Here is a 12,910-nt window from a genome sequence, read left to right as displayed (position 1 = left end):
AATTGCTTGGTCCCAGGAGTTTGAAACCAGCCTGGCCAACATGGCAAAACCTTTTCCCTACTAAAAATACAAAAATTAGCCAGGCTTAGTTCTACACTCTTGTGATCCCAGCTATGCAGGAGGCTGAGACATGGGAATCACTTGAACCTGGGGACAGAGGTTGCAGTGAGCTGAGATTACACCACTGCACTCCAGCCTGGGCAACAGAGCAAGACTTTGTCTGGAAAGAAAAAAAATAAAATAGAGGCTAAGGTGGGAGGATCACTTGAGTCCAGGAGTCCAAGGCTACAGTTAGCTGTAATTGTACCACTGAACTCCCGGCTGGGCAACAGAGCAAGACCCCATCTCTGGAGAAAAAAGAAGTAATTGGATATTATTTTTCACTGCTTTTGAAAATTTGGAAAAATTTTCAGCAATTTTTTTATATCTGTTTACCCTCCTTGCTTCATAAGACTCCTGGTATACATACATTAGACTTCTTGAAATTGTCCCACAGATCTCCATCTCAATTTTTAATGCGTTTGCTTTTTTTGAAAAGATTCATATTGCATAATTTATATGTCTGTAACTTAATTGTCACTGATTTTATTTCAGTTGCAGTATCTGATCTTCCAGTAACCCCATACATGAAATTACCATTTCTGATCTGTGTTTCTCAGTTCTAAATATTCAACTTTATTTTTAATCTTCTCTTTCTCTTATTATTATACTAATGTTTTCCTTTAAATTCTTATAATCTTCTGTAATTCCTATTTTCTAATCCTTGACTACTAATTCAATTATTTGTAGGGTTTTATTAACTTTTTTTCTCCTAATTATAGGTCACATTGCTCTATTTCTTTGTATGTCTAGTAATTTTTGTTTGGATGTTGGAAATCTAGATGTTATATTGTTTTGAATTTTGTTTGGCAGCTAGCGAAGTTACTTATGGATCAGCTGAACTTTTTTGGAGCTTGATTTAAACTAGATTAGGATGGATGTATCCAAATTAGTACTTGGAGAAAGAATCAAAGGAATGCTTATGTAAATTTCTCATGCTGTTTTCTTTGCATAACTCTACCTCTTTCCTGCAATTTTCATCATCTCCTTCCAGCCAAGTGTGATTTCTACCTCCTCAACTCAGTGAAAACTCTGTTTTCTGCTTGGGTCCTCATTTTTGGCACCACCAGAAAATACTTCCAGGCACAAAGCCTGGATTGTCATCGAGTGCAGCTTGTGGCTTTTCTCTTAGAAATCACACAGATCACAGTACTTTGCTACCTGTTGTCCAATGACAGAAAATACTTGTTCTTTTATCCTTTTTCTTAAAAACACATGTTTATGACAATAGAGCTAGCCCAGTGAAGCAACTGGAACATCTGTGGATTTTAGTATTCAAGAGGGGTCCTGGAACCAGTACCCTGCAGATACCAGGGACAACTGAACTATTTACTTCATCAGGATCATACATATTAAATGTTGGTGTAATCGTCTTATCAATTATTGAGAAAGTGATATCAAATTATTCACTAAAGATTGCATATTTATTTACTTCTCCCTTCAGTTATGTCAGTTTTTACTTTATACTTTTATTAGGTACATATACTTACAATTGTTATAACTTCCTTATATATGAAAGCTTTTGTAATTATGAAATATCTCTCATTATCTCTGGTGAGATGCCTTGCCATGAATTTTACATTGTTTGATGTTAATATAGCCACACGGCATGTATATATGTAGTATTTACATATATATCTTTTTCTTTTTATTTTCAATTATCTCTTTATATTTAAAATTCATCTTTCATGTAGAGTAAGAGAGCAAACTCTGACCTCGGGCTGTTGGTTAATTTTATAAATAAAGTTCTACTACAACACAATTATGCCTATTTCTTTATATATAGCATGTTTTATTTTCATGCTATAATGGCAGAATTAAAAACAGTTGGAAGAAAAGTCACATGTCCTGCAAGCTTAAAGTATTTACAAGTCTAAACCTTTAAGAAAAAGTTTGCTAACCTCTGGTGTAGAGCATTTTGTAGAGTCTTGCTTACTTTGTACAGTTTGACAATCTTTGCCTTTTAACTGGAAGAGTTGACCAAGTTATATTTAATTATCAGTTAATGTAAGACCACCTCCCGATCTGTTTTCTAGGTATCTTCTGTCCTTCCATCCTGCCTTCTTTTGAATTACTCAATTAAGTTTTAGTATTACATTTTAATACCTCTACTGGCCTTTTAACTATACCTCTTTGTGTTTGTTTATTGTGCTTGCTATAAGGATTACAATAAGAACTCAAAACAGTCTACTCATATTAAAAATCTAAGACTTTTGAAGCATAATCCCTTTTAACTTCCTCTATCTTTGTTGCTATTATTGTCACATCTATTTTGTCTGCATATATTATAAAGATCAACTATGTTTTACATATATATTCATATAAAGCATATATATTAAACTGTTGGTTGTCTTTTAAAATATTTTACATATCTACAATATATATTATTTTATTCTTTCTCATATATCTGAGTTCCCATCTGGTGTTATTTCCCTTCAAAGAACTTCCTTTAGTGCTTCCTTTAGGAAAGGTCTGATGGTGATATTTTTTTCTACTTTATTTCCATTTAATTTAATATGTCTTTCTTTTCCCTTTAAGTGAAGGATCTTTTCACTGATGTAAAATTTTGGGTTGAAAACTTTTCCTTTCAACATTTTAAAGATGTTTAATTATCTCTGATGTGCATTTTTTTTCTGATGAGACATCACCTGTTATTTATGTTATTGTTCTCCTGAAAAATTTTTCTGTGGCACTTTCAAATATTTCTTTTTATATTTCCTTTGGGTAGTATGTCTGTGATTTACTTGAGTGTGTTTTTCTTTTTGCATTTCCTCCTTTCGGACTTCTGAGCATTTTGGATCTTCAAGTTAATGAACTTCATCAAATCTCGGAAATTTTCTCATTATTTCTTCAAATATATTTTTGCCTCATTCTCTTTCTCTTCTATTTGACTTCAAATCCACACATGTCAGCATATGTTAGCCTGCTCACTGTCATCTCACAGGCCACTGAAGATCTGCTCACTTTTCCTTTTTTACCACTGCCCTGGACTCCATCTCCTCACTTTTTTACTGTTTTCTTTCTCTCTGTTTTCTAGAACCTGTAACTTACATTTTTTTCCTTAGGTTCACTAATGCTTTCTTGTGCCACTTCCAATCTGATGTTAAGTGCATTTAGTGAATCATTCAATATCGATATTCTAGTTTTCAGTCATATAATTATTTTTGTTCACATTTTTTGCTGCTGATATTTCCATCTGCTCTCTCATTGTTAGCATCTTTTCCTTTAAGCCATTGAGTGGGTATTGTAATAATTGACTTAAAATTCTTGCCTGCTGATTCCAAAATCTGTAAATCTGCATCACCTAAGGACATTCTCTGGACTTTGTGTTACATTTTTCAATTCTGTATATGTATTGAAACTTTTTTATTATATAATGGATTTTGTGGGTGATATGTTTTAGATTATAATTTCTGTTACATTTTTCTAAAGGATATGAGTTGTTTTTCCTAGCAGACAATTAGGTTACTGGCTAATTGCTTTCTACTGTCACCTTGCCCTTGTGATGGTTAATTTTACAGTTTGTATTCCATGTCTGTCTTAGGATGAACATCTAGTGTCTAGTTCTTTTTTTTTTTTTTTTTTTTTTTGAGATGGAGTCTTGTTGTGTCACCTAGGCTGGAGTGCAAGGTGTGCTATCTCAGCTCATTGCAACCTCCCCCTCCTGGGTTCAAGTGATTCTCCCGCTTCAGCCTCCCAAGTAGCTGGGATTACAGGCACACACTACCATGCCTGGCTAATTTTTGTATTTTTAGTAGAGATGGGGTTTTTCCATGTTGGCCAGGCTGGTCTTGAACTCCTGACCTCAAGTGATCCACCCACCTTGGCCTCCCAAAGTGCTGGGATTACAGGTGTGAGCAACTGAGCCCAGCCTGTGTGTAGTTTTGACACATAGTCTTTCTTGGTTTTTTTGGAGTTTCAGTACAAAGACTGATGTGTTTACTAACCACTTCTGGCTTGGTGAAGTTCAACTCCAAACTGTGTGGGTAGTGCCTAAAGATCTATCAGGTTTCTAAGCCTTCTGGTATTGCTTCCCTCTAAACTCTTTGAAATTTCTCCCACATATGCTATTCACAGGGTCATCCAAGGAGCTTATCATAGTATGTACACAAATTTGGAATTCTTGCCACCCTGTGGCTGTCTGCTTTCTAAGATTTTTCCCGCTTGATTTCCAGCTTTTGTTCTACTTAGTCCATACCTCCCAAGCTGAGAAGTGCCCTTAGAGGAAAAGTCATGTAAAATTTTCTTTCAATTTCTATCTTATTTTTGTCACTCTCAAATACAGTAAAATAGTTCATTCTGTACTTTTCTGAGGGTTTATAATTGTTATAAATATAAGAGTTAACAAAGTACAATTTGGTTTTTTTTTTCAGTATTACTCAAAACATAACTCTTTGTAGTCCATGCTTTATTTCAAGGTTATGAAATCATTTGCACACTTAATGAGAATATGGCTTTATTCTTACCATACAAGTCAAGGCAACTTGAAACAAATTAAAATTGCAATTTATGTTATATTAATTATATGCAATTTATATTATATTATAGTAGTCACTGTCCTCATGTATTACATTGTTGATTTATTTTATTTTATTTTTTAGGATTTACTTACTGAATGTTGACTTTTTTATCTATCACTGTCTACTTGCTCCAAACAAGTTATACTTCTTACTTTAGATGAAAGGAGTGAAAGTTAATGAAATGAGTTTAAAAGAAAACAGACAAAAAGAGAAAGCAAATGGAGAAGTAGAAAAAGAAAGAAGGAATGGAATAGAGAAAAAATTTAGAGGGGTGAGAGAAGACAAGGGGAAGAAAAAAAAAGGAGAGAAGAGATTTTGGGGATTATGTGGCTTTTTAAAATTGCCACAATTCTTACTGATTTATAGAAATTATAGTTATTAGAATATAGAGTTAGTAGCTATTAGAATAATCAAAGACATGTTTATGCATATAATTGTGTACAGAACTATCTGGAAAGGCTGGATTAACAATTACTCAAGTTCTGTCATTTCAATGTAGTATTCTGTCCACCTACTTATAAAAAAAGCAGCTGGGTATGTATGGACTTTATAGTGGTGAGCACTAATATATTAAGGAATAGTAGAAGGAAATAGACATTTTATGATCACGTCAGTTCAACTTAATAGAATAACGATCTGTTGGATGCCTACCATGTGCTAGTCACGGTCTTATGTGTTATGGATAAAATATAAATAAAACAAGGCTGTTGTTCTCAAAGATCTTATGTTCAAGTCAAGGAAACAAGATTTCTCACATCTCAGTGTTTCATGGGGCAGATGGATGGAGAACTGAGCTAAGAGCTTGAAGGGAAAAGCTGGATTTCTCTGCATTTTTAGAGCTAAAGAAACGGATACTTTCTAGGATGTCAATTAGAAGCCTGAAAGAACCATGCCTTAGGAATAGGAGCAAGCCAAAGGTAGACAAAATTTTACTAAAATTGCAGTGGGGCTCCAACGTAGGTCAATACCTGACAGAATTGTGGTAATCAGCCCCTCGGCCTGACAAAGGAAAGAGGGAGCCATATCTGATAGAAAAGAGCGTTCTGTAGAGTCTCTACAGTTCTTTTGTTGATTGAGTCAGCAAAATATAAAAGGACAAGATATGCAAAGAGTCAGGAAAATACAATCAATAATCAAGAGAAAAAGTAAATAAGATAAGCAAACAACTGAATTATTTGAATATTGTTGTTAATAGATAAGGCAATGAAAATAACTACAAATAATATATAAGAAAATGTGTGAGAAAACATACTCAAAAAAAAAAAATGAAAGGAATAGAGAATTGAAATGCGATGATTCAAAAGATAAAAAGAATGAAATCTTTCAGTTCCAAAATGTCAATTTGATTTTAAGGGATCAAATTGACGTTTTGGAACCTAAAGACATAATATTAAACACTAACTTTTCAGTGGATGAATTTAACACAAATGGGCCACAGCAGAGCACAGGAGAAGGAAACTGGAAAACATATCAATAGAAGACACCCAGATCGAAGCACAGAGAGGAAAAAGAACAACCAAGACCAACAAGAGCATAAGAAACATGTGGAAACACACACAATGTATAAGTTATGTATAAAATTGAAATTGCAGAAGAAAGAGCAAGAATAGCAATCACCAGTAAAATAAATAAATACATTATGATTTATTCACCCTATGACACCCTATAGACCAATGAGAATGAACAATCTATAATCATATGCACCATTATACATGTATGTCACAAACTTAAGGTTGAGTTTAAATAAAAGGCAAACACAAATGAATGCATGTGAGATGATTCCATTTATGTACAAATTACAATAGCAGGTAAAACTATTATGTGAGAATTCAGGTTGTAATAGCCTTTGGGCAGTGTAAGCCCTGCAAGGGCTTATAATGGTCTGCACTTGTCTCTTATTCTGGATGCTGGGAGGAAAGGAAGGGAGGGAGGGAGGGAGGGAGGAAGGGAAGGAAGGAAGGAAGGATGCACTCTTGGACATACAGCTACCATTTGCTCTGATTTCTCCTAGTTAGCCACAAAACCTTAATTGTGTAATTAAGAAAACCTGATTTCATGTCTTAACGAATAGAGTCTAGGCATGGGTAATCATAGTAGCTGCTAAGGCATTGGTTTTCAAACTGTGGCAGGCAGTGGAATCATCTGAGGAGTTAACAGAGATTGCAGGTCCCATCCCCACAGTTTCTGTTTCTGTTTCTGTAGTTCTGGTGTAGGGCCCAAGAATCTGCATTTCTCACAAGTTCACAGGGGATGCTGATACTGCAGGTCTGGGACCATAATTTGAGAACTAGCCATGTTAAGAGTTGCTGTAGCTTCTGTTGTCAATGTTCTATCATAAACTTGGTCTCAATAATCTTGTTGCTGATGTATTCAGTAAAACAGAATCTATAAAGATAGACATAGGGCTTTGGTTCAACTGGGATACATGATAGGGAACACCAAAAGGGAAAAGGCCTTCATGAAATGTCCTAAGAAATTTTTTTGCAGAAAATTCACTTAGAAAGAAAATTTACACTATCAAATGAGTTACTTCCCAGAAATTGGAGAGAAAAATAACCTAGCTAAAAACATGATGCAACAAAGTGTTGTATAGTCTGTGTTCAAAATAATTGATTTTTTTTTCTTTAAGCATACATTTACTGCAAACCTATCACCAAACTTGTTTCAGCAGAATGTGCACTGTTACCAGTCAAGGCTCACAGATGAAATTTTTGCCTAGCGGTTTGCTGTGAAACATTTGCTTTTCAAAGATACATTAATTCAAATCTTAAAATTAAATATAAAAGTTGAACATGTATGTGTCAATGTGATGAAGTTTATTTCTCTTACAGGACTGCATCAAAACATGTAAACAAGGACCTCGGTAATATGGAAGAAAACAAAAAGTTAGAAGAAAACAATCACAAAACTGAAGCCTAAGAGAGAAACTGTCCTAGTTGTCCAGGTGAGTAGTCTGTATGAGTTTCATAGAAATAATTCCCTAGCAAGTAAGAAACATCCTTAAAGATGAAAGCCTTTACGTTAAGATGCTTCATAATTACAGCTTTCAAAACAGGAAGAGAGGTTTTTTTTTTTCTTTTTATTATACTTTAAGTTCTGGGATACATGTGCATAACGTGCAGATTACATAGGTATACACGTGCCATGGTGGTTTGCTATCAATCCATCATCTACATTAGGTATTTCTCCTAATGCTCTCCCTCCCCTAACCTCCCACCTCCCAACAGGCCCCAGTGTGTGATGTTCCCCTCCCTGTGTCCATGTGTTCTCATTGTTCAACTCCCACTTGTGAGTGAGAACATGCGGTGTCTGGTTTTCTGTTCCTGTGTTAGTTTGCTGAGAATGATGGCTTCCAGCTTCATGCATGTCCCTGCAATGGACATGAACTCACCCTTTTTCACAGCTGCATAGTATTCCATGGTGTATATGTGCGACATTTTCTTTATCCAGTCTATCATCGATGGACATTTGGGTTGGTTCCAAGTCTTTGCTATTGTGAACAGTGCTGCAATAAACATACATACGCATGTGTCTTTATAGTAGAATGGCTTATAATCCTTTTGTTATATACTCAGTAATGGGATTGCTGGGTCAAATGGTATTTCTGACTCTAGATCCTTGAGGAATCGCCGTACCATCTTCCACAATGGTTGCACTAATTTACACTCCCACCAACAGTGTAAAAGCGTTCCTATTTCTCCACATCCTCTCAAAATAGGAACAGAGTTTTTCAAAAGGAAACTTTTGTGATTCAGAAAATGTTTTTGGAAGAATGGAAACTTACCTGTCTCCCCACCTCCCTCCTCAAAATAATCATTATCCTCTGAATAATAAAAACCAACTATGAGATGTTAACATTCAATTAGCATTTTATATTTTAATGCAAAAACTTTAAGTGCAAAGAAGCTTTATTTTTTGAATTAGTATTTGGGTTCAATAAGAACAGATTCTAATACCTTAAATTTACTTTAAATAAATGATTATGAAAATACTTTTAAAATATAAAAATTTTAAGCTGGGTGCGGTGGCTCATGCCTGTAATCCCAACACTGGGAGGCTGAGGCAGGTGGATCACTGGAGACTAGGAGTTCGAGACCAGCTTGGCCAATGTGGTGAAACCCTGTGTCTCTACTAAAAATACAAAAATGATCCAGTCCTGGTGGCAAGCACCTATAATCCCAGCTACTCAGGTGGCTGAGGCAGGGGAATCACTCGAACTCAGGAGGTGGGGGTTGCAGTGAGCTGAGATGGTGCCGCTGCACTCCAATCTGGGTGACAGAATGAGATTCTGTCTCAAAATATAAAAATTTTTTTAAAAAATCTAATGTAGGGATTTAATAAAAGCGTGAGTGTATTTATACAGCCAATATCCCAAATCATTTTAATGAAAAGTCTAACAAACTTGTGCATGTGTGTATACATATACACATATGCTTTTATAGGTAGTATATGTATGTATATGTGTATATATGTATCCATGTGTCGATATGCACATATGTAGAGGCATATGTCTGTTACATATGTTATATATATTTAACATATAAAATAGCTGTGTGTGATTTTTAAGACAGTCTCAAAAAGGAGTATGTTTCCATAGCATTGCCACCTACAATTTGAGGTTTTTCTTTTTATTTGTGTTCCCTTAAACCAACCAAATAGGAGAGCCATTTGCACTAACTATTTAATGTGTCTTTTAGAATAACTGCTACTATAGCTTACCAATATGATATGAAAAGCCCCGACCGCCACAGTAAACCTCGGGTTCATTATAAATAAACCACAAGTCACAATTTGAGTGGGTCATCCAAGTTAATCCCATAGTAAGAATGGGGTGTGGGAAAGTACTGAATTTAAAAGGATGCACATAGGGGAGAACAATAGAATAATTGAAATAAGACTTGTTTTTTTAAAACCTGAAAGCCAGGTTTTTAAACTGATGGGGTGAAAGAAATCAGAACTGGATTGCTTCTCTATCTTGCCTTTCATTGGAGGTCAAGTATGCAGCATTCCCACACGACTTCTTTTGTTTGTTTGCTTTTTCCACTTCTCTAGGGTTCTTTTCCCCAGTCCTTTGTAAACATAGATTTTAACTACTGTTTTCTTCAAAATTGTATAGAGTAACTTCTCAATGAAAAACTGTACTTGAAGGCACATCCCACGAAATAGCATGATTTGAAGGAATGAGTATATTTTTAACCTAAAGAGAAATGCAATGAAATATTTTCTTGAAAAAGCTTGCATTAGTATTAATTTTACAAAAAAAAAAAAAAAAGAACACTCTGAATAATTCCAAAAATTATTTGTAGAATGGATGCAGCAATGCCTGAGATTATAGATGGGCTGGGGGACAATGGAGTTTTATAAAAGGCCCTCCTGTAAAGTAATTCACTAAATTACTTTTAGTACAAAGTGTCTGTTGATGTTAAAAAAAAAAAAAAAAATTACTGCTATGGCAGCTTATCTAAAGTATGCTTTTTTTTCATTTCAGAGATAAAAATCATATAGACCAATTGAAGCATGAACGTGGATTGTATTTAAGACATAAATAAAGACATTGACAGCAATTCATGGTTCAAGTATTAAGCAGTTCATTCTACCAAGCTGTCACAGGTTTTTAGAGAATTATCTCAAGTAAAACAAGGAAATTTAATTACAAACAGTAAGACCAAGTTTTGGCAGCCATGATAATAGGTCATATGTTGTGTTTGGTTCAATTTTTTTTCCGTAAATGTCTGCACTGAGGATTTCTTTTTGGTTTGCCTTTTATGTAAATTTTTTACGTAGCTATTTTTATACACTGTAAGCTTTGTTCTGGGAGTTGCTGTTAATCTGATGTACAATGTAATGTTTTTATTTCAATTGTTTATATGGATAATCTGAGCAGGTACATTTCTGATTCTGATTGCTATCAGTAATGCCCCAAACTTTCTCACAAGCACCTAAAACCCAAAGGTGGCAGCTTGTGAAGACTGGGGACACTCACATTGCCCTAATCAAAAACTGTGATTTTTATCACAAGGGAGGGGAGGCCCAGAGTCAGAGTGATAGACACCATAAGAGCCGACTCTTTGATGTGCCACCAGCAGACTCTCAGAAGTAAATCACAGATGCATATAGACACACATACATAACGGTACTCCCAAACTGACAATTTTACCTATTCTAAAAAAGACATAAAACAGAATTTGGTAGCACTTACCTCTACAGACACCTGCTAATAAATTATTTTCTGTCAAAAGAAAAAACACAAGCATGTGTGAGAGACACTTTGGAAAAATCATGGTCAACATTCCCATTTTCATAGATCACAAAGTAAATCGCTGTAATTACAAATTGGTGTTAAATCCTTTGGGTTATCCACTGCCTTAAAATTATACCTACTTCATGTTTAAAAAGATATCAGTCAGAATTAGAGTTTTTAACAGTGGTCATTATCAAAGCCGTGTTATTTTCCACAGAATATAGAATATATATTTTTTTCGTGTGTGTTTTTGTTAACTTCCCTACAGATACTGAATGCACCTGCAGATAATTTAGTGTTTTTAACTGATACATAATTTATCAAGCAGTACATGAAAGTGTAATAATAAAATGTCTATGTATCTTTAGTTACATTCCAATTTGTAACTTTATAAACATGTTTTATGCTCGAGGAAATTTTTGGGGTGGTAGTATAAATGGAAACTTTTTGAAGTAGACTGGATATGGGCTACTTGTGACTAGACTTTTAAACTTTGCTCTTTCAGGCAGAAGCCTGGTTTCTGGGAAAACACTGCACAGCCATTTCTTTCCCAGGATTTACACAACTTTAAAGGGAAGATCAATGAACATCAGATTTCTAGGTATAGAGCTATGTTATTTGAAAGGAAAAGGAAAACTGGTGTTTGTTTCTTAGACTCATGAAATAAAAAATTATGAAGGCAATGAACATAAATTGAAAATTAAAGTCAGATGAGAATAGGAATAATATTTTGCCACTTCTGCATTCTTTAGAAACATATGTTATTGTACATTTGTAAACCATTTACTGTCTGGGCAATAGTGACTCCGTTTAATAAAAGCTTCCTGTAGCGCATTGGTATGGATTAAATGCATAAAATATTCTTAGACTCAATGCTGTATAAAATATTATGGGAAAAAAAGAAAATATGTTATTTTGCCTCTAAACTTTTCTTGAAGTTTTATTTGGCAGGAAAAAAAAAATTAAATCTTGGTCAATATTTAAACCAAAGTAAAAGGGGAAAAACCAAAGTTATTTGTTTTGCATGGCTAAGCCATTCTGTTATCTCTGTAAATACTGTGATTTCTTTTTTATTTTCTCTTTAGAATTTTGTTAAAGAAATTCTAAAATTTTTAAACACCTGCTCTCCACATTAAATCACAAACACTAAAATAAAATTACTTCCATATAAATATTATTTTTTCTTTTGGTGCGGGAGATCAAAGGTTTAAAGTCTAACTTCTAAGATATATTTGCAGAAAGAAGCAACATGACAATAGAAAGAGAGGGTTACGCTACAATTATTTCTTGGTTTCCACTTGCAATGGTTCATTAAGTCCAAAAACAGCTGTCGGAACCTTCAGAGCAGAACATGAGACACTCAGAGCTCTGGACCTAAAGCAGAAAGTTTGCCGGGGAAAAAAGAGCATTGTTACCATCGCATCAGTGCCTGGATAAAGAGGAAAGCTTACTCGTTTAATGGCCGCCACGTGCACGGAGATGCTGAGAAGAAAAAGAATTGCAAATCCTCACCTTCTGAGGTTTCGGCTCTCCCATTTAATTCTTCGGCAACAGGAAACAGGTCTTGCAGGTTCAAGGTTCACTCCCTGTATGTGATAATAGGAATTGTATGTGGAAATGGATTAACATACCCGTCTATGCCTAAAAGATAATAAAACTGAAATATGTCTTCACAGGTCTCTCACAGCTGTCTGACTCTTGTCTAAAGTAGAATGTTCATGTGTGGAAAGTGATGGTCTTTATCAAATAGTGAAAAACTCACTGTGACTCTCCATCTTTCCAGAGAAGGAGTGCAGAAAAATAAAATTCCCCATGCCTTCCTACTAGGTCAGGTGGGCTACCTCAGCTAGTCCCCAGATTTCACCAGTGATTGATTCTATAATGCATCTGTCTTCAATGATAGGATCATACTTACTCTTGGATGTCCCAGGTAACTGTCCTAGGACCTTAATTAAGAGAACATTTTCATATTTGTTCACTTCTGCTAATAACGTTCTATTCAGATTGTCATTTGGAATTACCCAGGCCTGAACTTTCAGAAAACGTATTC

General features: G+C 34.8%; 1 protein-coding gene across 4 annotated transcripts in view; it reads left to right on the top strand.

The window, feature by feature from the left end:
* LOC105477522 (activated leukocyte cell adhesion molecule) overlaps window positions 1-12,533 on the top strand; it is a 212,080-nt gene extending 199,547 nt beyond the window's left edge. For all 4 annotated transcript variants that reach the window (XM_011734076.2, XM_011734075.2, XM_071092496.1 and 1 more), the window contains 2 exons: window positions 7,451-7,563; window positions 10,108-12,533. In XM_011734076.2, coding sequence (XP_011732378.1) covers window positions 7,451-7,538 — 88 coding nt within the window. In that variant the 3' untranslated portion in view covers window positions 7,539-7,563; window positions 10,108-12,533. The remainder of the gene's footprint in view (window positions 1-7,450; window positions 7,564-10,107) is intronic.
* Window positions 12,534-12,910: the final 377 nt, after the last annotated feature.

The sequence above is a fragment of the Macaca nemestrina genome, chromosome 2 (genome assembly GCF_043159975.1).
Source record: "Macaca nemestrina isolate mMacNem1 chromosome 2, mMacNem.hap1, whole genome shotgun sequence".
Taxonomy (NCBI): Eukaryota; Metazoa; Chordata; class Mammalia; order Primates; family Cercopithecidae; genus Macaca; species Macaca nemestrina.
This window is presented reverse-complemented; position numbering and strand designations above follow the sequence as displayed.